Source organism: Phyllosticta citriasiana (genome assembly GCF_038021145.1).
Source record: "Phyllosticta citriasiana strain CBS 120426 chromosome Unknown IWZ02scaffold_6, whole genome shotgun sequence".
NCBI classification, from domain to species: Eukaryota; Fungi; Ascomycota; class Dothideomycetes; order Botryosphaeriales; family Phyllostictaceae; genus Phyllosticta; species Phyllosticta citriasiana.
In genome coordinates, this window is record NW_027117283.1 from 1,142,264 (window position 1) to 1,164,945 (window position 22,682).

The 22,682-nt window shown below is 55.0% G+C and overlaps 7 protein-coding genes across 7 annotated transcripts; 5 read left to right on the forward strand and 2 right to left on the reverse strand.

Annotated features, from left to right (window-relative positions):
• Positions 1–1,056: 1,056 nt before the first annotated feature.
• Positions 1,057–3,452, forward strand: IWZ02DRAFT_518561 (uncharacterized protein; the record flags this gene model as incomplete). The annotated part of the gene is made up of 3 exons (XM_066770722.1): positions 1,057–1,717; positions 1,763–2,842; positions 2,968–3,452. 3 exons carry the CDS (start codon positions 1,057–1,059, stop codon positions 3,213–3,215), a joined length of 1,989 nt encoding a protein of 662 aa, XP_066623105.1. The 3' UTR covers positions 3,216–3,452.
• A 1,765-nt stretch (positions 3,453–5,217) lies between these two features.
• IWZ02DRAFT_450801 (uncharacterized protein) lies at positions 5,218–6,492 on the reverse strand. The gene has a single exon (XM_066767489.1). The coding sequence runs from the start codon at positions 6,246–6,248 to the stop codon at positions 5,661–5,663; it is 588 nt and encodes a 195-aa protein (XP_066623106.1). The 5' UTR covers positions 6,249–6,492; the 3' UTR covers positions 5,218–5,660.
• Positions 6,493–7,187: 695 nt separating this feature from the next.
• IWZ02DRAFT_257770 (uncharacterized protein) lies at positions 7,188–8,774 on the forward strand. The gene has a single exon (XM_066763285.1). It carries the CDS (start codon positions 7,481–7,483, stop codon positions 8,678–8,680), a length of 1,200 nt encoding a protein of 399 aa, XP_066623107.1. The 5' UTR covers positions 7,188–7,480; the 3' UTR covers positions 8,681–8,774.
• A 3,233-nt stretch (positions 8,775–12,007) lies between these two features.
• Positions 12,008–12,712, reverse strand: IWZ02DRAFT_377512 (uncharacterized protein; the record flags this gene model as incomplete). The annotated part of the gene is made up of 3 exons (XM_066764951.1): positions 12,008–12,394; positions 12,453–12,556; positions 12,616–12,712. The coding sequence occupies 3 exons, from the start codon at positions 12,710–12,712 to the stop codon at positions 12,008–12,010; spliced, it is 588 nt and encodes a 195-aa protein (XP_066623108.1).
• Positions 12,713–13,968: 1,256 nt separating this feature from the next.
• IWZ02DRAFT_469463 (PX domain-containing protein) lies at positions 13,969–14,738 on the forward strand (the record flags this gene model as incomplete). Its single annotated transcript, XM_066768721.1, has 5 exons — positions 13,969–14,271; positions 14,327–14,352; positions 14,415–14,509; positions 14,566–14,623; positions 14,657–14,738. 5 exons carry the CDS (start codon positions 13,969–13,971, stop codon positions 14,736–14,738), a joined length of 564 nt encoding a protein of 187 aa, XP_066623109.1.
• Positions 14,739–15,778: 1,040 nt separating this feature from the next.
• Positions 15,779–17,060, forward strand: IWZ02DRAFT_356099 (something about silencing, SAS, complex subunit 4-domain-containing protein; the record flags this gene model as incomplete). Its single annotated transcript, XM_066764300.1, has 2 exons — positions 15,779–16,082; positions 16,132–17,060. Coding segments are annotated over 2 exons (1,233 nt in total), but the record flags the coding sequence as incomplete, so codon positions are not given.
• Positions 17,061–17,726: 666 nt separating this feature from the next.
• IWZ02DRAFT_475141 (transcription initiation factor TFIId 127kD subunit) lies at positions 17,727–22,674 on the forward strand (the record flags this gene model as incomplete). Its single annotated transcript, XM_066769006.1, has 5 exons — positions 17,727–18,904; positions 18,954–19,184; positions 19,235–20,884; positions 20,935–21,894; positions 21,931–22,674. Exons 1-5 carry the CDS (start codon positions 18,005–18,007, stop codon positions 22,672–22,674), a joined length of 4,485 nt encoding a protein of 1,494 aa, XP_066623111.1. The 5' UTR covers positions 17,727–18,004.
• Between the last annotated feature and the right edge of the window lie 8 nt (positions 22,675–22,682).

Genomic DNA, 22,682 nt, shown 5'->3' on the forward strand with positions numbered 1-22,682 from the left:
CGCCGTTCCGTTGCTCGAGCAATCCCGCACTCGGGCAACCCTTCGCATACTTTTGAAAAAAAAAAAAAAAGAAAAAGAAAAAAAAAAAACCTGTGGACATGGCCATCGCATCCCACCGCATCGCGTCGCTCCCCTCGAGCTATTTCTGATGATGGCAAAGCGCCTCTCACTAGGTAGTGAGCCGCAACGCAACGCCCGCGTCCTGTGGCCGCCACAGCCTGTCCGCATTGGACGACAACACGGCCGGGTGCCTGATTGCGCGATGCCGGCGAGAATCATGTAGAAAAGAGAGAGAGAGAGAGAGAGAGAGAGATGCCCAGTCGTGCGCAGCCTGAAACCGGCCGGATGTTTCTTCACGCACGGGAGGGGCAATTTGCCTGTGCTCTCTCTGGTCAAAGTCCGGGTCCCTCTGTTGCTGTCGCTCAGGTCATCACGCGGAGCCTCAGCCGCGCCCCCACAGCCGTGGCCTTTGCACCCGGTTATTGTATGACTGCGTGCTCAAGACTCGACCTCTGTAAGAAGAAAGCGCCGGCGTCGCCAAGAGTGCTCGTCAAGTACGAGCATTAGCAACGCCATCCTTTGCACCTGTCCGCAAGGGTCGGCTCGCGCGCCTTTTGGACTCTCTGACACGTTGTCAGCTCCTCTTGTATAGCCAGTGATCCTCCTCTGTCTTGTTCGCAGCTCCTGTTGCTTCGACCTCTTTCATCCCTGGCTCACGCCAACCAGCCGGAGCTATCGGAGCTACCAGGCTCGAGGTACCTTCCTTCTCGACTGCTGTGACAGACCTGTCTCTCTCTCTCTTCCATCACCTCTCACGCACACACACTTTTCTTCTTCTCCAACCAAACCCCTCGCTCGCTCACGTCCCCCCTTCGCCCCCGACAACGCATTGATCCTCGACTCCCTCCGCACACGCAGACGCCTTGTCGATCTGCCGCCCACCGTCCAACCTCTGTCGCTATCGTCAGGGCGCACCGTCAAGGATACGGATAAGCCTGCTGCACGGTTCTGGGGTCCACTGCAAAAACAAAAACCTATTCGCTCTTCTCTTTCATCATGGCCTTTTCGGACGCCATCCAGGTCGATTGCGTCCCCCCTCCTCCACCCCACCGCTTCTCCGCCGTGAGCGATTCTGCCTCAGCTCCCTCGTCGTATGCAATTCGCAGAAAGAATGTTCCACCAACAAGTCAAGCTCAACCTGTCATTGCCATCTCAAAAACCTCCTTGGACTCTGTACACGGCGACCTGGCCAACAATCATAAAGACAACAGCTCGACGCAATCTAGAGCCTCGATTTCGAGCTTCGCTATGCTCTCGGGCGACTCCACCGACGCAGAAATCGCCGAACCCGAAGCTCACGTCGGCTCCGACACACCAGCATCGACTGCCCCCGATGGCTCCGTCAAAGCCCACTCCGAATCCAATGATCCCGAGCGCCAGTTCTCTTTCACTGCCGAAGACTTGATTGAGCAAGCCAAGGTGACCAGCGAGCTCAAAGCCAAGGAAGAGGAGGACTTGAAAAAGTTTGGACCAAAAAAATACAAGATCGAGGAGCCGGAATTCGAGATGCCTCAGTACTTTCACGCGCCTTACAAGCCTCTGCCGGTCAAAGTTGAAAGGCCAGAGGGTCAAGAACGACAATCGACTTATTCGGACTCTCAAGGTTTCTCGAACGGATCTGTCCCCGCTACTCACAGTGCGCTGGCTCTCTCACTAGGTGCGGATTTGCCGGCCCCTCAGCGAAACCCATCTCCTCTTTCAGTCAACCACCTTGCTCCGTCACCTACGCCTTCTCCCGCGCCACATGCTCGATCTACGGCTCAAAGTCGCAAATCCCCTGAGAGCCGATATTCCTATGTTGATCTGCTTCACAACATCCCGTATGCTCAGCAACATGCCCGCACGTACGATCTTACTCAAGATGCCTTGCGCGAATTGGTCGGTGAAGACGCATCTCTGCTAGACACTCAAAAGACAGTCGACATGTACCTCGCCAACGTCAAAAAGACACCAGACGCCATTGCCCAGTATGAATTTGGAGTTTTCCTGGTCAACTCTGCAAAGGCCTTTGTGCGCTCTGAGGATGCCAGCAAGAAAGAATACGCCGAGACCGTCATGATCAAGGAAGCGCGCGCCATTTTCCAACGCCTATCAGACCGCAGCTACCCTTTTGCTCAGTACATGCTGGCTGATGGCTACTACACGGGATTCTTCAACAAGGGCAAAAGGGATCCAGAAAAGGCGCTGCCGCTCCTCGTAGCAGCTAGCAAGCACGGCCATGCCGAAGCTGGCTTCCGCGTTGGAGTCATGTACGAATTCGGTTCAGGCTGCCGCAAAGACCTCGCAAAGGCTGAGCAGTTTTACCGCGCGTCCGCGTCCAAATACCACCCGGGAGCCTCCGCGCGCCTAGGCGAGGCGTGCATCTATGGCCAGCTTGGTCTTGGACGCCGTGATCGTGAGGGGCTAAAGTGGCTCAAGCGCGGCTGTGAATCTGCGGATGAGCAATACAACAGTGCCCCTTTCATCCTGGCCCAGTTGCATGAGACTGGCTATGGCGCCGACTGCTTCAAGGACGAGGCATACGCTCTGGAGCTTTACACCCAAGCGGCGGAGCTCGGCCACGCGCGGGCTTGTCAGAAAATGGGCGAAGTCTACGAGCACGGCCTACTGGGTTGTCCCAGGGATCCGCCTCTCTCTGTGCATTTTTACACGGGCGCGGCCGTGGCAAATATTCCAGAGGCCATGATGAACCTTTGCGCGTGGTACATGATGGGCGCGCCGCCGGCATTGGAAAAGGACGAGAATGAGGCTTATGAGTGGGCGAAGCGCGCAGCAGAATACGGTAAGCTTGATAATTCTCCTACCCATGCACATTGCGTACCCCTTCCGTCCACTTTCGTTCGTTCCGCACGTTCCTGGCAACGCATGACTCTAACCACGAGGCGTACGCGTCACGCCGCTATTTAGGTCTCCTCAAAGCCGAGTACGCTGTGGGCTACTTTACCGAAATGGGCATCGGATGCCGCCGCGACGTTCTCGAAGCCAACGTCTGGTACGTCAAAGCCGCAGAAAAGGGCGATGAGCGCGCAAAGCAGCGTCTCACTCGGATTCGCGCCGCGGCGTCGGGCGAAAGTCCCAAGGCCTTAATGGCGGCCGAGAAGAACAAGGTCAAGAAGAGGGGAAGCAAGGACGACAAAGACTGCATCGTCATGTGAGCCTTGTTGGACTCGAGAGGTGCTAATACCCAGGCCGGCATCTAGTTGCTTTGTACCACTCGCTCGACGTCCGGTCCGTTTTTCCATTTGGATTCCCGTCCTCTGGTCTATGAAGCGACAACAATTCATTACTCGGATTCCTCCGCCAACGATACCACCTTGCTATTTTTGTCGCCTGGTTGTCCATTGTTCATATGCCCCTAGCGCAAGTCTCTGAGCCCTGTTGAGTTCCATTCGTCATTCTCGGTCGGGTCTAATTTTCTTTTTGCTAATCGGCTGCCTCATCCGACTTGTTTCCTTTCTCTTTCCATTGAGATGGATGGCATTGGTCTTGGATTTGGCGGGTCGCAATGGGACGGACATGATGGGGTTCAGGCGTTGGGATTCTGCGCGCCCTGCCTTTCTTCGCGCCTAATGTTTCTTCTCCTCTTCACTCAAAGCCCGTTTTCATTTACACGCACTTTGCGAGCACCACGCACAAGCTTACGGCGGACCGTCCCCACAAAAACACAATTCGCGGCATAACCTTGATTGCATCTGGGATTATCAGAGCAAAACTGCAAAGTAGGCGCAGCAGCAAAGAGGGGTTTCATTTTCATGTCGTTGTCCGGTTGATGTCTTCTTCTCGACTGTGCATAGATTGGACACGCAAGCCAAACACGCGTCATATGCTTGACGATTTTCTTCACTATAGAACTGCAGCGGCGTCGCAGATGCAAGGTTTCTCATCGTCCCCCTGCCGCCCTCGCACCGCAACCATCCGCGCACTTACCGCCCATCGACCACGCACCTGAAGTCCGCCGTGTGGATTGGTGGCTCGCCAACCAACGCGTCCACCTCCATCTATCCCGCCGCTACCTACCCACCTCCACCTAACACGATTCAGCAAAAGCCGGCGCGCGCGCGACCAATCATGCGAGCCAGATCGCCCTTCAGCCCATGTGCCTCCGTCTGTCTGTCTGCCTGTTCTCCTGCCCCCGCCTAGCAACGTCCCGCGCACATGCACGTGTCTCTCCAATTTTCGCCATGTACGTGATACGCACGATACAAATTGGCACTTCAAATCGGTAGTAAGCGCGCCTCTGCACCACGCGCGCACACACACACACACAGCACACATGTAATAGATGTCTCAGCGCACGCACACACGCCGGCACGCACGGCAACAACGAGGCAAGTAAGTCAAACTAAAGTCACGACACAAGCGATACGCTTATCCACCTTTACCTTTTCTCTGCTTCCTTGGTCCAGATTTGCTTCGATGTCGCAATTGCGCCAATACGTCAATACACGACTACAAGGTGTGTACCTTGCCTTGTCGGATGCGGGTGGAAGGGGCAGGCACACTCGGTATATGCTTACCTACCTACCTGGTACCTTACCGCGCAGCCAGCCAGCCAGCCAGCCAGTCCCGCTCGCTCACCCGCGCGCACTCACTCACTCACTCACTCGCTCGCTCGCTCGCGCGACTCGTTCTTGACGTCGTGGTGCCTTGCGCGAGCTCTACCTCACATGGGTAGTTGGAGCCGGGCTCCCCAGTCGGCAGCCGGCGGCGCGTGCCCGGGCTGGCTGGGGTGCTGCCTGTTTGTTTCGAGGAGGTGCTGCTGCTGCTGCTGCTGCTGCTGGTTTGACCGAAGCGGAGGTCGGTGGGTTGGCAGTGGCAGGTAGGGTACCGGGACATGTGCAGTGTGGGAGCGGCGTGTGCGCGCGCGGCCGAGCGAGAGCTGCAGCACTGCACAGCCACAGGTTGGCTTTTTGCTCGTTTGGGCGCGGGACGGGGGACTAGGGATAGCCTTGCTATCCTGGAGATAGGGATGAGGCAGGGGACTGGGGCAGGGGAAGTGGTACTCCTGGGAGATCCTGGTCATGATTGTGTTTCGCGTTTTGCGTTTTGCGTTTCCTCGCTGCGGGGAGGGCAGGGCAGGGCAGGGCAGGGCAGGCTAACCACATTGATACTGCCGTTCTTTTTTGGAAAGTGACGTCTTAAAAGGGCATTTAACGGTCCCATTCTGTGATCTGTCTATTCGACCGTGCTACTTACTTTTTCTTCCAGTTCGTACCCAGATGCAGTGGCGCCCTCTCGCTCTCTCTCTCACACACACACACTCTCTCTCTCACATGAGGCACTACTTGCACAGCTGATGTTCCGTCTGCTGAGCTGAAGAGGCACTACAAGACGGGCCGATTCCAGAGTAGACATCGACATGGTGAGACACGATAGAGTGGCTGCACCCATGAATGACGGGCGCCAGATCAGAGCAAAGTGGAAATTAGCAAGTGCATGCGGCGGATTTTCAGCTCGATTTGACAGGTTGAACAGACTGTCCAGTTGCTCTTTTCATCGTCGCTGTAGCGAGCACTTGAGAGGTCTGGATACATCAACATCCATAGTCGCGTTCGTGGGCCGGCCCGTGTCGGACGGACGGACGGACGGACGGGCCTACCTCAGTGGCGTGGAAGCGCTGCAATCAATGGTGGGCAAGCGGGCGCGCGTGGATTGCATCCCGCGCCCCGCCCGCCTTGTTCTGCCGCTACGGGACGCCTTCTTCCAGGAGCATTTCCTTTGGGCGACTTGAGCCTGCGCGTCCTTGGAGTTGACCGGGATACTGCTGTTTCAGACAGGGAGGTGTTACTGGCGGGCTCCAGACGGGGGGGGCTTCTGAGACGGCCGAGTAGTGCTATACAGTAGTTTTGCCCGAGTCGGACAGGAATAGAAGCGGCTAGCAGGGCGAATAGTAGGGCGTTGGCTGTGCTGTCCTGGTTAGTTCGCGCGGAAAATTTTTGATAAATGGATGGAGCATCTGCGAGGGGTGACCGATGGGGATTTTCACTCGGACTGCTCGCGATGAGATCTTCAGCGGAAAAATGTGACTTGCGGACGGGTTGAGCTTGATCAGCGGTTGCATACGAGGCCAGAACAAGCACGGTCTGTGAATATAGAGACGCACGGCAAAGATGATGGCGATGTATCGATCTAAGTTGGAGTCGAAATAAGCAGCTGTGCGAAGACGAGGACCTGTGCGATGTGGCCATAGCTCCCCCCCCCCCCAACCAGCCCAGGTCAGAGACACTCACGGAGAACAAGTCCGCATCCAACGTTCAATGTTTTGCCATTGGAAGAAATTTTAAACGATTTCAGGCGCTTGCATCCTTCTTTGTTTTTCTTCTCCAAAAATGGAGGCCACATTGCGACGCGAAATTAGACCAACCATCCCAAGGAAGCTTGCCCAGAGGACCAAGCATTCCTGACCTCCGTTGTTGTCCAATTTTGTTTGCATTACGCAAAGTGGGCCAAGCATTCATTGCTGCAGCTTGTCTGCAGATTAATCACTGGTAGACGGTCGATGTTGTCTCTCGACGCTGACCATGCCCAAACGGGAGAGCTGCAGCTCACTGTCAATAAATGTATACGGGCGCCAGCGGTAGCATTGGCGTAATCCGACCGTTAGAGCTGCAGCTCGGTCTTGAAGCTACCTGTACCTTAGTCTGGTGCTAGCTCTGTTTTGTATGAACTCCCACTCCTTTGCTGTGGCCTGCGGTCGCCCAGTGTGCTCCGCATGCCTGTTATGGCGCCCTGGACTTCAGTTGCTGCAAATTGCAGTCCGCGCAGTCTAGACCCTTGGCTGCCTTGTCCTCTTCGAGCTGCAAAGAGAGAGCACATGACGTAGCAGGGCTCCAAGCCCGGATCGAGGGCCCAGTCATCCCCGGATTTGAGTCGTGCCATGGTTGAGATGGGCGCCGGCTCGCCGCTCGTGGCCTGGATCAAGATGTTAACCACCAGACGGCGAAATTCAGGCAAATTTCTGGTACGGGACATCGGCGCGATTCGCCAATGGCCATCTTCGCGTTCAATCCGGCGATCTTGGAGGGTTTGCTGCCACATGATCAGCCCGGTGAGCTCAGAATCCGGAATCTCAACCACCACAGCAGCTTCTGGGGCGACTACCCAAGGCACAAAACATCTGTAGAGTCATCAGTGAATATCATTGCAATGAGAGCGGTCTTTGTATGGTTGAACAGTAATTCGCTGTGCTGTGTTGTCACATCAAGGTGTTAATTTTTTGGCCGAGTCCAACAACTTTCTCGAGACAGCTAGACCGTCACTTCCTCTTGTACACGGCGATGGCCCTAGTTTTCGCTTCAAGGCAGGCCCGAGAGCCCCTCGCTGGACTATTTCATCCACCTTCGCTGCCGCCAACTCCCAAACAACCAACCTTTTCCACTCCCCTCTCAAACACACTCTTTTCATATGATACCACGCAACAATGGACATCGACGACCCGTCTGCAAGACCGGACTATGGACCCTTTGATCCACCCAGGCCGGCGATCCAACCACCACCACTCCGCCCAGGCTCTCCACACACCATCAAAATGAAGCGGGAACCGAAAAACAACTCATTCTCGCCATACACCCTGTGGGAGAAGCGGAAGATTCGCGAAGGCAAGAGGCCATTGAGAGACAGGACCAAGCGAAGGTGCCCAGTCCGGAGACGCACAATTAGCGGAGACGACGCGATTCGACGTCCCAAGTCACCCACGGACAACAAGCCCTCTTTGCGACGCGAGGAGACGGAGCCTCAGAGTCTCAGCCCTCCCTGCCGGTCCACCATATCACTGGCGAGCCACACATCCAACAATGACGACTGGGATGGCACCAGGCCTCTACTGCTTGATAACGACGAGGATAACACTGAGACCTCGCCCCAATTGGATCGCCGCTTTAGCGTTGCAGTGCTCGATCAGGTCAAGAAACCGTTTTTGCGCCCTCGAGTCCGTCCAAAGTCAACCGACCGAAATGTCCACGGCCAGAATCTCGCCGACCAAGAGCACTGTTCTCGAAGCCAGCCGTCCAAGACTGCCAGTGGGCGCGACAGCAAACCTCGCTGCGGCTCTTCGCCCGCCACTGAAGGCCTCCCATTCTTCTCCAGGCCCTTTAACCCTTTCTCCGGTCTTACTTTTTCCTGGAACAGCTCCAACGAGGCGACACCTCCCGGGACGAGCACGGGAGTCTCTTCTTCGCCGCGAGAGCATTCGCCCAGGGCAAGCCTCGAACGTCAAGAGCCGAAGCCACAGTATTTTCCCGTAGGCGCGGCGACCAAGGCCTTGATCTCACAGCCAGGCGCTTCGACGTGGCTCCGCGACCTGGAGACAAATCGTACCACGACCTGGTCTCTGCCGCGCGAAGCAGTCAATGGCGCCCGCTTCGAGATGGAGCAGCAGCGTCCGCAGAGGGATCCGAGCCGCGAGGCCTACTTCGTCGATCGCCCGCACAGTGTATTCGACCTGCGCACGTGGGGAGAGGAGAAGAAGGGGGAGGACGAGGACGAGAACGGTGCTGTTGCCGAGGGAGACGAGCCCGAAGAGAGGCCTGGAAGGCTGAGGCAGAGGATGGACTCGGCGCGCGAGTCGATTTCGAAGGGACTGCAGCGCCTGGTCGGGAGGAAGAACTCGAGTCCTGCTTGAGCTGGCTGGGATGGGATGGGAGAGGGTTCATCAGTTGATTTTGGGGCTTTTTTCGTTGGTGGTCGGTCGAGTTCCTTGTCTTTCTTCCCCCTTTTTCATTGTTGCGATGGTTTACCTTGATGCTTTCTGCTTGGACTTGGCGGTATACCCCCTGGTGATTGGTCTCAAGTCTGGAGTACGGCGTTGCTTACTTGTAAGCCACGGCTCTTTTTGCATCAGTCTGGCGTTTGCTAGCGTCGATTGACGTTGAAGATTCTGGGTAGTCTCTGTGAATGACGAGACAATCTTCCTCTCTCCGTGCCCTTTCAAATGTTGTGCAAACCACTTGTCTTGAAGCATGAGCACTCAGTCGCATATCCAATTATGAGAGCACTGCTTTCGGTCCGGGTAAGTGATTAAAAAAGCCATTTGACGTCGCATTATCGAATGCCAAGCAACATGTGCTAGCTGTACGACCGTCTCCCCGGATATGCTGTGCGTGCCGCATGTAGAAGAAAACGAGCCGAAGACGTAGAAAAAACCAAGTGCTAGACCCAGAAGAAAAGCCTTGAAATCCAAGGCAAATCGAATAGAAAATCAGACGATGTGTAAACTTCCACCCGTCCTTCCTCACATTAGCTTAGGAAGAAAGAAAGAAAAGACGAGACGACATGATCTGGATCGTAAATGATACGTATGCGTGGGAAGAGAAAGATCCTGAATGAAAGGTCAGTTTGTGTCGTCTGATGGGCCGTGAGATTTTTGGAGACTGTTAATACGAGGAGACTAGAATTGTGGGAGCGAGGGATGAGTGCAGCGCGTCGGGAGGTGAGGGTCGCGTGCTTGCCCACAGAGGTAGGTATGTTTGGGCAGGATGAAGGGCATTTGATCTTGCAGCGGCGATAGGAAGGGAAATGGGAAAAGGGGGAGAAGGAGGGGGAAATGAATTCGCAGCGCGAGACCTGCGCATCTGTTTGAAAGCGAACACTGAAATGAAACGTGGACGAGAGTTGAGTATGTGGGCGAAGAAAGCATGTGCTTCGTCCTCAAGTTCAGCTTCCTCTCTGGTTCATCCCCGCGTGCGTGTGTAGCAAATGCAGCAGCAGCCGGCTTTGACGTGACCACTTGAGAGTCGCAGCTCATGTTTGAGGGTCAAGAGAGATACCCACCCACCTCCACATGAGCGGGAGAATGGAAAATATCTGCTGACGGAGGAAGTACCCACGCTTAATGGTAGTGCTGCTCACCGCACCCATCCGATAGAAGCGAGAAACGTGGACCCTGGGACCCACTGCTCGCTCGCTCGCTCGCTCACTCACTCACTACATGATGAGATCGGAGTCATCTTTCAGCACCTCGGACACTTCACGTCATAGCTCTACTCGTCGGTGCGACGAATGCTTGACTCAGTAGATCCCAACTGTGGAGGAGATAGTAACGGAAATAAAGGAGAAAGAGAATTATCGACGAGGGGGACAAGAAAGGGGGAAAAAAAGAAAGAAAAAAGAAGAAAAGAAGGAGAAATTCCACGGGTGCTCGCCACCGCACTACTGCCACTAGGCGAGCGACTCAATCGGAGAAGCACAGCCGCACTATTGCGCGCGCGAGCACACCACATCTGCCCATGTGCTGAGTACGTACATACCTACCACCGCACCCACTCATTCTTGTACAAAAGTCACGAGCGCAGCAGCTAGGCGGATAAGCTCAGCGATTAAAGCCGGGAACCTCGCTAGCCCGATGCGGCAGGGCAGGCCTGTTCGCTCTCGGGTGGGTCTCGGGTGTGGAGAAAATGGGGGGCCTGCTACCCTGTCTATTGGGTGGCCAACAACTGGCCGGCCGGCCGGCCGGCTCGCTCGCTCTTGTTCAGCTTTGCCTGCTGTGCGCTGGACCGTAGAGTACGAGTACGGAATACGCGGGTCGTGTGTGGTGTGAGCGAGTGCGGGAGAGCGTGCGTGGGGATTTATACTGATTTTAGCAAGGCAATGAGGAAAGGACGGTGTGGAGGAGAGAAGAAGCATGATAGGGCGCTGAACAGCGGACACAGCGGTGGTTTGGATGAGAGCGAAGCAAAAGGAGAAAGCCAAGGACCTCTCGTATATAGCACGTGTTGGGCAACTGATGCATTGGTCCCACTGCGCGTAATACGGTTCGTGAAGAAGATGGAGAATATCGAAAGGTGGGGAGGGGCATCAAAAGAGGGGCCTTCGCCAGCCTATCGGCTCTTTCGATAAATGGTGTGTACATCGATACCCGGCACATACCGAAGGAAGCGAGACAAAGACATGACTGACGCCGCTGAAGACGACCGGGTTACAGTGAAGGAGTGGGGTAGTCAACTTCTCTTGCCCACGGTTATTCCTACTTGTCGTCGGGCAATGCAGGGTAAGCTCTATTTTGTGACACGCGGAACGCGCAGAGGAAGAGGAAGAAGCCAAAGGCTGCGGGTCCTCCTCCCGACGCAGAACCACAGACACAGCACGGGATGGACCGACATGCGGATGGATCCCGGACACTGTAAAGGACGATGGAGGTGTTCGTGCCATCATGGCGATAGGCGGGCTATAAATATGCCTGACTGCGTATTTGCATGCGCGTACCCGTAAAAGCAGCCAAGAGACGACCTCACCACGTCCAGATGCACGACGACGGCTCGGCAAAATTTTCCGTCTGTCGAATGTCGTCTGTTGTCTGCTTTGTCTCCGGAATCGTGAGTCAACGTTCGAGGTTTCTGCCTTGCGCCTAGCGGACGGGAGGGATGGCGTAGCGTCCACTTAGTGGCCGTGAGGCGCGCTTTGTTGGGTCGGCGTCTCTCGGGTGATGGAGCATGTTGCGGCGGCGGCCTCCGATGTGTATTCGCCTTGTTGTTGTGGGACGGACCGCAGACGAGCCGCAGCGGTTGACGGATGACGCGCGTGAGATGACTGAAGACTTTGTTGGTCCATGTGGCATTTTATGAAGGGAGAAGCCATAGTGTGGCCTACCATGTGAGACACCAAGCCCGCCGTCGCAAACACGGAGAAAAACTCCTTGGTACAAGCAAACCAGTAGCTATTTAGCGTGCTAAGTACCTAGTCGAGTCGTCCCATTACCTCGAGACCCCGCCGCTTTTTCCCATTCCGTCGAAGTCAATGTTTTGAAATTTCATCCCGTCACTTCCCCTTTTGATATTAGGTGCATGTAAGAGTCGTGGTAATGACACGTTTCATCGTACAGATTGCCCTCATGCTTTGGCCTCGTCATATGCTGGAGAATGAGAAAACAGCTGGAAATGAACGACCTGATGCCGTAACGCCCTGCCACAGTATGCCGCACGGATTTGTATGAAGAAGCTGAAGTGTTGGGCAATCAGAGAATCAGAGCAATGCCTCCGAACAAGCCACCAACAATGACGGCCAAGCCATAGCTAGCGCCAAAGTCGATGGCCATTGCGCCGGCGCTTGTTCCACTTCCTGATGAGTCAAAGCTACCGAAGTTGGAGCCACCGGTTGAGGACGCAGTGGCACTGGCGACGGCCGAGCTCGTAGTAGTGGTGATGTTGTAGCGCTTGGGACTCTGCGCACCGCAAGGGTTCGACGTTCGGCAGTTGCTGGCGCATTGGTTATTGCCAGAGGAGCATTTGGCAACGCATTGGTTGTTGTATTCGGTACACTCAAAGTATGGAATGGTCTGGCTGTACTCAGATACATTTGGCGACGCACCGTTGGCGCAGACGCAAGAGTAGTCGAGGGTGTCCTAGTAAGGTATCAGCCGATCCTGGTCGCAGTGCATCGTGGGATGTTTCTGCACTCACAGGGTCGCAGTCATTGTGCTGGGGGTCCGAGGAGCCTGTCGAGTTTTCGTAGACCTGCAGGCAGATGAGAGGGCACTGTGAGGTTTGCGAAGTGCACCATTGGTCTAGAAAGTGTCAGCTTCCAAGCCTACCTACAGCATGACGCAATCGCGGCATGTCCTACCTCGGGTTGAGCTGGAGACAGTGTCGGGGTCAATGGTCTGCGTCGAGGAGAGGCGGGCACAGCCGGCAACCAGGGCAATGGTTGAGAGAAAACGCATTGTGACAAGTTGGTTGACGTCTTTTGTTCTTGTCCTGGGGGGTGGAAAAGGTGTCAGGTCGCGGTTTTGATGGGGTTTGTCAGGAATGTAGCGGGCAGGAATGTTTGCACAGGGACGAGGGAAGGAGCAGGCAGGGTGGAATTCTCGTTTGAGGTTGAGCGAGAGATTGAACGGCCCTTGGAGGAGTGCAGAGATGGTGGAGCGACAGAGGGATTTATAAAAGCGCGGGAAGGAGCAAGGCCAGTGCCCGAAGCACGAAATGGGTAGGTAGGTGATGAGCTTGGAATTGGACTGTTAGAGGATTCATGCCACCAATGTCATTGGTCTCATCAACACTCACTCGGCAGGATGGTTGCCCGGGGTCTGCGGCCAATGGCTGGGCCCCAATGGAGCTCTTCAGGCCATGCGGCTGGGTGCTGATCCATAATGGTAGTACACGATGCGGACAGTGATGTTCGGTCTGGTGCTGGTGCATGCGGCTAAGGTAGGCAAAGGGTCTCCGCCAGCTCCAGCAAACGCCCGCCGGCCCGCCGCCAGGACCAGCCAGCCTCCTCGCTTGCCCAAGAGACCTGAGACCCGTTGGTTGTCATGTGCTCCCATTGAGCTAGGAGCAGCCTTCATTCCATCGCTGGGTGGCGAACGGCATCGGTGGCGTTGGAGCTACCTGTGCGGCTGACATCAACACCACGGCCATCTATCGTGTTCGCTGTGGCAGGGTGCAGGCCGACGGACCAGGGTTGCTGACCCCTCATCCGTGCTCCATTGGCTCCAATCGAGGGGGGCCAGAAGGCGGCAGATGCAGAAGCCGTGGGTGAGAACGGGCGTGGAGCTCGTAATGGGGAACCTTGGGAGTGCATGTGTCCCAAAGCATCCACCGCATCCACCGCATCCACCGACAGTCTGGAGTCTTTGTTGGGTGTCGGGTCTTGTCGAGGCGACGACGCAATAGGATACGGCCTGGGTCAGACGGACGGGTCCGCAACCTAAAGTGCTGGGATTAAGCATAAAGTCTACTCCACTCCTCGACCCGGACAACTTTGTGCCGGCGCCCTGCAAGTCATTGTCGAAATACATGGACACGACGACATGACGCATCACGTGTCGCTGTCTCCTGGTTTCCATCCACCGAACTTCTTTTTCTCCATGCAAGTGCTTTGGCTCTGTTCCGCACCGCTACCCTGTCGCTCGCCCCAGACTTCGCACAACCCCTTGCACCTCCTTCGCATCTGTTTGGCATCCTTCCCTTCGCTAGATGGATGGACGACACAACGCCTGACGGCCGTGGCTCGACCCCGACCCCGGACGCCGCCCAACACCAAGACATAGTTCCGCCATACTGGCACAGCCGTAACCGCACCGCCTCGGTCGCAAGTCACGCTTCTTCTGATCAACACCGGCCTGCTCCGATCCGTCTCGAGGACCACACTGTCGAAAACTCTGACCAGAGTAGAGCTTTGTGGGCACGGTCCGTCTCCATCGACGACTACGTCATCGTCAGCGGCAATGTGCCGGGCATGGGCGACTATGTCGTTTGGAACTGCACTGTCCAAACGCTGAATGTACGTCGCGTGCAAGGTGGTGGTTGGTCCTCCTAAGACGCTGATCTTGCGACAGGGTGGTCCTATGAAGATAAGAAAACGGTACGCCCCAAGCTGTCCCGGACCTGTCAGATGCGGCTCCCACTCATGGCCCGAATGCACAGCTATTCCGAGTTTGACGATTTACGGCAGCGTTTGGCAAGGACGTTCCCCCATGCCGAGGCTGCTCTGCCCGAACTCCCGCCCAAAAGCTTCGTTTGTACGGCAAAGTGCCAGCAGTTTCAAAGCCATCTCAAGCTGACCAACGCTGCACAGCGAGATTCAGGCCACGGTTCCTGGAGAGGCGAAAAGCCGGTCTATCTTACTTTCTCAAGTAAGTTGCTTGGCGCTGTGTATCGCAATCCAGCCTCCTAATGTCTCGCAGCTGTGTCTTATTAAACCCAGAGTTTTCAGCGTCTCCTGTGCTCAAGGACTTTCTTTTCTCATAGTATCATGCCGCGTTAGTTCTTCTTGCATAGCCGCCGGTCACAAGAAGATAATGTCTTATCAGTAATCGTCGGAGCCTTTGATAAACGATGGGCAAGCGGACCTGGTTGGATGGTTATTGTATGGAATTGCTTCTAGAACGAAGCGATCAAGTTCGGTTTCAAAAGAGCTGCTAATCTCGAATTCAAGGAAGTGAAGAGATGACTTGGAAGGTTTGAAGCAGCAAAATCGCCACGGCGCTGCGGTAATGAGGACAAATGCGCCGCTCGCGATCATCTACATGGAGCCCTCGACGCGGTCGACCAAACCACTCCAAGCGGGAATTTCGCCATCCAATATGCGTCAATGGCCAGAACTACTCATGAGACGCAAAGTTTGGACTTGAAGGTGTTGGCAAACGTTGGGAGATTCCTTGTGCAGCAGAGGCTTTTCGAACCTTTGGCCAGGCGCTCCGAGCTCGAGTAGCGGATAAGCCCAAAGGCAGGATGCTAAACAGTGTCTTCCTTTTGGCTTGTCCTGGCGTAATTGTGCATGCAACTGCGAAGTGAACAGAGTGAATGATGCTGCTAGCCCTTGCGACACGCAGAAGGCTTTCCCTTCGCCTACAGCCACGACCAAACTCAGAAGGGTCCCCTAACACGATCGCGGTACGCCCGAGCTCGCAAGCTTCCACAACGCCCATCAAGCACGCGGAATCCCCGAGACAAAGGCAACAAAAAGATGATCTTGGGGAGCCAAGTGAACAATGGTCAGCTCCTCGCGACCATTGAACCGCTCCTCAAGTGGGCGCTTCACACGTCGAGGTCCTAAAAATACCGCGACCGACAAGTCAAACGAGACTCACCACCACCCATCCATCACCGCGCCAGCCACGTCTGCTTCCCACCAAGACGCGCCATCACCCACCTCCAGCACGCCGATCGCTCCGCCCGACGACGATTCGTCGCTGTCATCCAACGACCCGAAACTGAATCCGTTGTTCGACTCCCGCTCGGCGGCGAGCAGTCAAGGCCCGTCGCGAAGAAAGCGCGCCACCCCGATCGCCAACTCTGAGCACCCGAGACCTCCGACCGAAGTCACAGTCACACAACCCCATGGTGGGCTGGCACAAACGACCAACGGCGTGCAATCCTCGCTCAATATCCCCCACGATCCATCTTCATCGGCGATTGCCACTCCAAGGCCCGACGCCCAGCGCGTCCAACTTGTTCCAGGCCCCGCCAGCGCCCAATCCCAAGACAAGCGTTCATTGAGGAGTCACGATGGGGGTTCACGACTAAAGAGCGACCTGGCAATATACTTTCCAAACTATGACGAAGTCATTGCGGGCACAGAGAGGAAGCCAGGTATGCTTTAGCAAGGGATGTTGTCAACACTGCGGCTGACGGGAAACAGATTTTCTCGATGTCGACACGCCAATTCAGGTTATAGACGAGCCACTGAACGAAAATCACACCGTACCAACCTCACCAAGGCATCCCTCTCCCACTGCAAAGCGTCGTTCCTCACTCCTCAACACTCTTCCAACCGAACGCCGAACACTCAACGGCTACAGGCCTGTGGCTCAGGTCAACAGCGGCATACAGTCTGTCGACTTTTCCACAATAGTCCGACACACTCCTCACCACATAACCAGCGATCCTCTTGGTGATGATGTCTTCTTTAAGGCACATCGCCGCGCTGAGCGCAAGGAGAAACAACTCCGAAACATAGAGAAGGAAAGGGCGATGCATGAGAAGGTGCAGCTAGAGCGGCTGTTGGACGGGCTTCTCGGCCACGACTGGCTCAAAGTCATGGGCGTCACTGGTATCACAGATTCGGAAAAGAAGGAATACGAGCCAAAACGCGACTATTTCATAGCAGAGGTCCGAGCACTTGTGGACAAGTTTCGAGTCTGGAAGGAAGAAGAGAAAAGGTTGAGAGTGGAGAAGGAACAGGCTCAACAGGCCAAGGACGATGAAGAAGACGATGCCGAAGACGAAGCGGTACCGGACTCTAGTGACGAAGACGCCGGGGCAGCGCGGCAATTGCAACAAGAGGCCATTTCTGCGAGCGGTTCGAGTGCTAGCAAACCAAAGCCACCGCCTGCGCCAGTCTACAGGTGGATGTTCAGAGAGCCTTCACCCGAAAAACCGTTCACATCTTTCTACTCGAAACCGCACTTGCGGGCTGCTGCCCTGGGACAGCAGCGGCATGGACGGAGTGTCACGGCCTTTGGTCATCCCATACCAGAACTACCCGAGCAGGAATTCTCTTTGCCGGACGACTTTATAACACCAGAAACCCTTGCAGCTCTTGAGCGAGAGAAGCGACGAAAGAGAAGAGCCGAAAGAGAAGAGAGATCAGCGCAACGAAAGAAACAGGCGCAAGGACAGGATGAGGCGTCCCGGGAGACGAAAAGACCGAAACAACAACAACAACAACAACAACAGCGACGGTCGTAATCCATCCATGGCATCGGCATTCATTGACATGGCGTTTACAACAAGGGGATTGCTGTGGGTGATATCAAGGCTGGGGCCCGGCGTTCGATGGATACGGTCTCGCAAGCCAACGGCACTTTTCCTGACAGGCTACCGTGGATCAACTTGCTTTCAGTAGCCTGGTTCTTTGTGTCTATATAGCTAGCATGGTGGTTTCAAAGCTATGAATTGCTGAACCAAGGTTTGACATTGTGAAATTTTCGAGTATTCACATGAAAGCCAACTTTCTCCATGAAGCCTGAAAACACCTGACGAGATTTTCGTGGGTGTGAATTTTTGGTGAGTTGAAGTGTAGATCATACTGACATGCACCTTCCTGTCTCCAAATCCTGGATTCATTTTGAAAATGTTTTGTTCTAAACTGTTAGATTGCTGTCGAACTCACAGCACAGGTCCGGTCGCCCGCCCGGCGTTTAGAGATCTTGGTGCCAAGACGGCAATTCTCCGGTCTAGCCACTTCCTGCCGCGTCACAGCAGCCCGCGCTGGGTGAGTTGAACGGCAGCCGTCTCTAGGTTGCGACAAACCCATCTACACCACCCGACCCGCCTTTCCCCCGCCAACGCACTCTCCAGCTCCAACGGCGCGCTCACGATAGACTCACCCGCTTATCGCCGACCTCACTCAACTGTCGGGCTCGTTGTCCCTGCGCCCGCCGACCTCGAGCGCGCCTTGGACTCTCGCGACTTTCACGACATTACCTTTGACTCCGCGTGTGTACCCGATCCGGCGATGAGTAGGGCAACATTTGTGCTGTGGATCACGGGTTAAATCCTGCGACGGCATTATGCCTGGTCCATTCGAAAATCCATCCTTGGCCACGGCCACTGACGCTTCGGCGCCCGGTCACGGCTTCTCTGTCGACAGCGTCAAGATTGACCTGGACATCGACTTCCTGCGACGCTCTGTGCGTGGCGAAGCGCTCTTGAATGTGCAACCGCTCTCTCGAGACCTTGATCATATTCGCCTCAATTGTCGGCAAGCCTGTATCCTTCGCGTCACGGTGAACGACAAGGACACCCACTGGGAGCATGACGATCCTCATTCACACATCTACCTGTCATCGAAGAGTACGGTCTTCCATCATGCCGCTTTGCGCCGAAAAGTGGAGGAAGACCTTGACGGAGTCGCTGACGACGACCTTGTCGTGCATATACCGCGTGGCGTGCGGATAAGAGAGCAGGATCCATTCTCTGGAGGTGGATTTGGAGGATTTTTAAACAACACAACGGCACTAAAGTCGGCGGATGAAGGAGGCGTTGTCTTTGCACCACTGAAAGTCGTCATACGCTATGAGATCAAGCACTTCCGGGACGGTCTACACTTTGTTGGAGTGGAAGACAACGACCCAAGATACCCGCATGTGTACACGCGAAACTCCCAGTTTCCTGGCACGGCATCCTGCTTGTTCCCTTGTATAGATGATGGCACTACGCGTTGCCCGTGGGACATCTCAGTCAAATGCCCAAGGACAGTTGGGGACATCTTCCGGAAGGCTCACGAGCCGACCAAGAACGGTGTCAACGGTCATTTGCCCAACGGGACGCTCACAAATGGCCTTGCCAAAAGCGCATCTGCCGATACCGATGTCCACGTGTCTGACGGCGACCTCGACTGCAATGGCCTCACGGAAGAAGATAAGGCTTTGGAAATCTCCGTCATTTGCTCTGGTGACTTGACCGATGATGTAGGTAGATGTGCTAATAATTTGAAGAACAATTCTGACGGTCACCCAGATCGTCGATCCCAAGGACCCTTCGCACAAGACCGTAACTTTCAAATGTGAAAGTGCCGTCGCGGCTCAGCACGTCGCTCTCGCCGTTGGTCCTTTCGAGCACGTCGACTTGTCAGACCTGCGAGAGAGCGACGATGACGAAATGATGGGTCAAGCGGCAATCCGTGTCCACGGCTTCTGCTTGCCCGGAAGGGGCGATGAGGTTAGGAACACGTGCATGCCGCTTCCAAAGGCAAGACCCTCAAACGCTCGCGGATATGGCGCCGTGCTAATTCTTTCTAGGCTACCGATCATTTCAGCAAAACGTACATTTCGTATCCGTTTACAAGCTACAAACTGGTCTTTGTCGACGACCTGCCTCAAGACTTTGCTCATGGCGCTTCAGTCACGCTGTGCCGGAACTCTTTGCTCTATCCTGAGGACGTGCTGGACCCTATACTCCCGGTCACGCACAAGCTCGTCCATGCCCTGGCCAGTCAATGGATCGGGGTCAATGTGTTGCCAAAAAGCCCTCAAGACTGGTGGGTGATTTACGCCCTGTCGCATTTCATGACCGACGACTTTATGGAATTGCTGTGCGGCCGCAATGAGCACCGGCTCCGGATGAAGCAAATGGCCGACCGTGTTGTGGAACTGGATGTCAATCGGCCTTCTCTCCAAGTTCTCGGAGACTACTTGGCGCTACACCCTTCGGAAATAGAGTTCATGGAGATGAAGGCACCGTTGGTCATGTTCATCTTGAATCAGAAGATCAAGAGGATGGCCAAGCTGGGCATAACCAAAGTCATTTACAAGGTCCTTCTCTATGCCAAGACCGGCAAGCTTGCAAATTGCTTGATTTCCACCGAGGACTTCACAGGAATCGTCGACAAGTACCTGGAGAGCAAACCGATCCCGGATTTTTGGAAACAGTGGGTCTATGGCGCTGGCTGTCCGCATTTCTACGTCACTCAACGGTTCAACAAGAAGAAGTCGGTCATCGAACTTGCCATTCGGCAGACGCAGGGGGATCGCAGTGACTTGGGCGAGACCGGGCGTGATCTGGACCCCGCGTCTTTCATGAAAGACATCAAGGAGCGCAACTCTGGCATGTCTATGAAGAAGGCAAATCGGCTCTTCACAGGGTCCATGACCTTTACGGTCCACGAAGCAGACGGGACTCCTTACGATCACATCGTCCCTATCAATGACGTGACGACGAAGTTCGACGCAACCTACAATACCAAATACACCCGCTTAAAGCGCAATCGCAGACAGAAAGAGAGGGCCGCTGCAGCCGCCGGAATAGACCTCAACGGGGACGGCGAAATCCCCGACGAAATACCTCTTTACTGTTTGGGCGATGTGCTGGACTCTGATCAAGATATTCAGGAATGGGGCTTCGAGGAATGGTCCAAAGATGAGGAAGAAATCATGAGCACTGAACAATTTGAGTGGATCCGGGTCGACGCCGACTTTGAGTGGATCGGCAAAATCACATTTAGCCAGCCAGTCTGGATGTGGGTTGCGCAACTTCAGCAAGATCCAGATGTAGTGGCACAAGCTGAAGCCTTGCATTATCTCTCGCAACAAAAGCCGACCAAGCTACTCTCGACAGTCTTTGCAAGAACACTAATGGACCGTCGATACTTTCATGGCATCCGCACTTTGGCTGCTCAGGCGCTCGCAAACTGCGCAAGGGCCCGCGCTGAGGATGTCGAGCTCAACTGGATTGGCCTCACTCACCTCGAAAAGGCCTTTCAAGACATGTTCTGTCTTCCAGGCTCAGCAATGGTGCGCTCCAATGACTTTTCTGACCGCAGCCAATATCTTGTGCAATGTGCTATCCCTAAGGCCATTGCCAAGGTGCGTGAGCCGAATGGAAGGGGTCTTATGCGAGCCAAGAGGTGGATTCTCGACAAGCTCAAGTTCAATGACAACTCGCATAATGCCGTAGGTTGTCCAAGTTTCTGAGTTGTCCGACCAACTGACGCGGAATGCAGTTCTCTGACAGCCACTATGTCGCGACGCTGCTTGCTTGCCTTGCGGAGCAACTAACTTACCAGGAGACGAGCACGATCAGCTTCGACTTCGATGATGATGAACAAGATGACCTTGAGTTTCAGAAGGATGCCCTCGATGAGATCAAGCGTCACTGTCGCCTTGACGAGTGGATACCTTCATACCACAACATCATAACCGTCACAGCTCTCGAATGTCACCGGATACTCACGCAGTCTGGGATTGTCAAAGGAGGTATACTCGAGTTTCTGCACTACACTAACCCGATGGCCTCAGATCTCGTCCGTCTAAAGGCTCTGCAGTGTCTTGTAGATTCAAATATGCTGAAACAAGGGGGAATACTTCGCCTCATCATCTTCCTTTTGGCATACGACCGTTCGCCTTACTTCCGGGAGCAGCTCCACTACATTGTCGGCCGCGGTCTCGGGCGCATTGCCATTGGTGTCAAGAACGAGGAAGAGCCGTCATCAGCTGAGTTTGGCGGCCTAGTCATTGAACAAGAAACGTCTACGGAGGCGAGAGCGACGATGATCGAGCGGACGCAAACGCTCGAAGGTGCCAAGAAAGCTCTGAAGATGGAACTCGCAGACAACAAGGTACTCCAGGAACAACTTCTGCTGGCTCTCAAGTCTCCTCGCGTGGGTTTGAGAGAGTGGGGGCAGTTGCTCGAGATCTGTTCTCTGATTTACGAGCCGAAGGCATCCTTGCCCGTCCAGATCACATATCCATTCTACTGGAGTGTGCAACATCTCGGCAAGGCTAAGATGCGCTTCTTCCGCAACTCTCACCGGCGCACCAAGCCCCTCAGCAAAATAGAGGAAGAGCAGGCCCCCATCCTCGCACAGAAGCTGGCAGAGAAGCGCAAAAGACCTTCAGTCTCCGACGAGCCCAACAAGCGCCACCAAGTCGGTCCGGCACACCTTCACAAGTCCAATAGCTCGGTTTCGCTCAAGATCAACCTTGCGAACTCCAACAAGCCGAAGTCGACCAGCGTTCCATCACCCGCTGCGACTCCCTCTGCACCACCATTTAGACCAGCTGGCAGCTCAAATTTCAAGTCATCGACGCCCATTCCTTCATCGAGACCGTCGAACGTTGGCGTCAAATCGGGCTCTTCTCATTCAAGTCCCATTATCAAGCCACCCACACCGCAACCACCGCAAAGGCCACCATCGTCTTTTGCAAAGCCGACTGCGCCTCTCATCAGAGGGCCAACTCCCAGTGGCTCCAGAGCACCTACTCCTACCTCTATGCCTGCCTCCGAGGAGAGGCCAAGGAAGAAAGCTCCTAGCAAGATAGTGAGGCTCAGAGTGTCGCCATCCAAACTTGCGGAAATTGTCTCGCGTGCGCCTCGACCCAAGACCATGACTGGGCCCAAGCCACATTCATCCAATTTGCACAAGGTGCCCAAATCCAAGGAGCACAAGACTCATAAAATTCACCAAGAACCGAATTCGCGTCCCCCCAAAATTCCCAAGGGCCACGGCGAGGTGAAGGAAGGGAGGAAAGAGGGCAGCTCACGGCCCATGAGTGTTTCGATACCTCCATCTCAAGTGCCCCGGCCTACAAACCAAGCTTCAGGTCAGGGAGGCACTCCTGGCACAACGCCTTCGGCCATGAGTCCGCCAGCAAGCAGTCCGCCAGTGGGCACGCCCACGGGCGAAAAGGCAGGCGGATTTAAGCTGAAATTGAAGCTGGGCAAGCCGAAGCCAAACGAGTGACGAGGAGG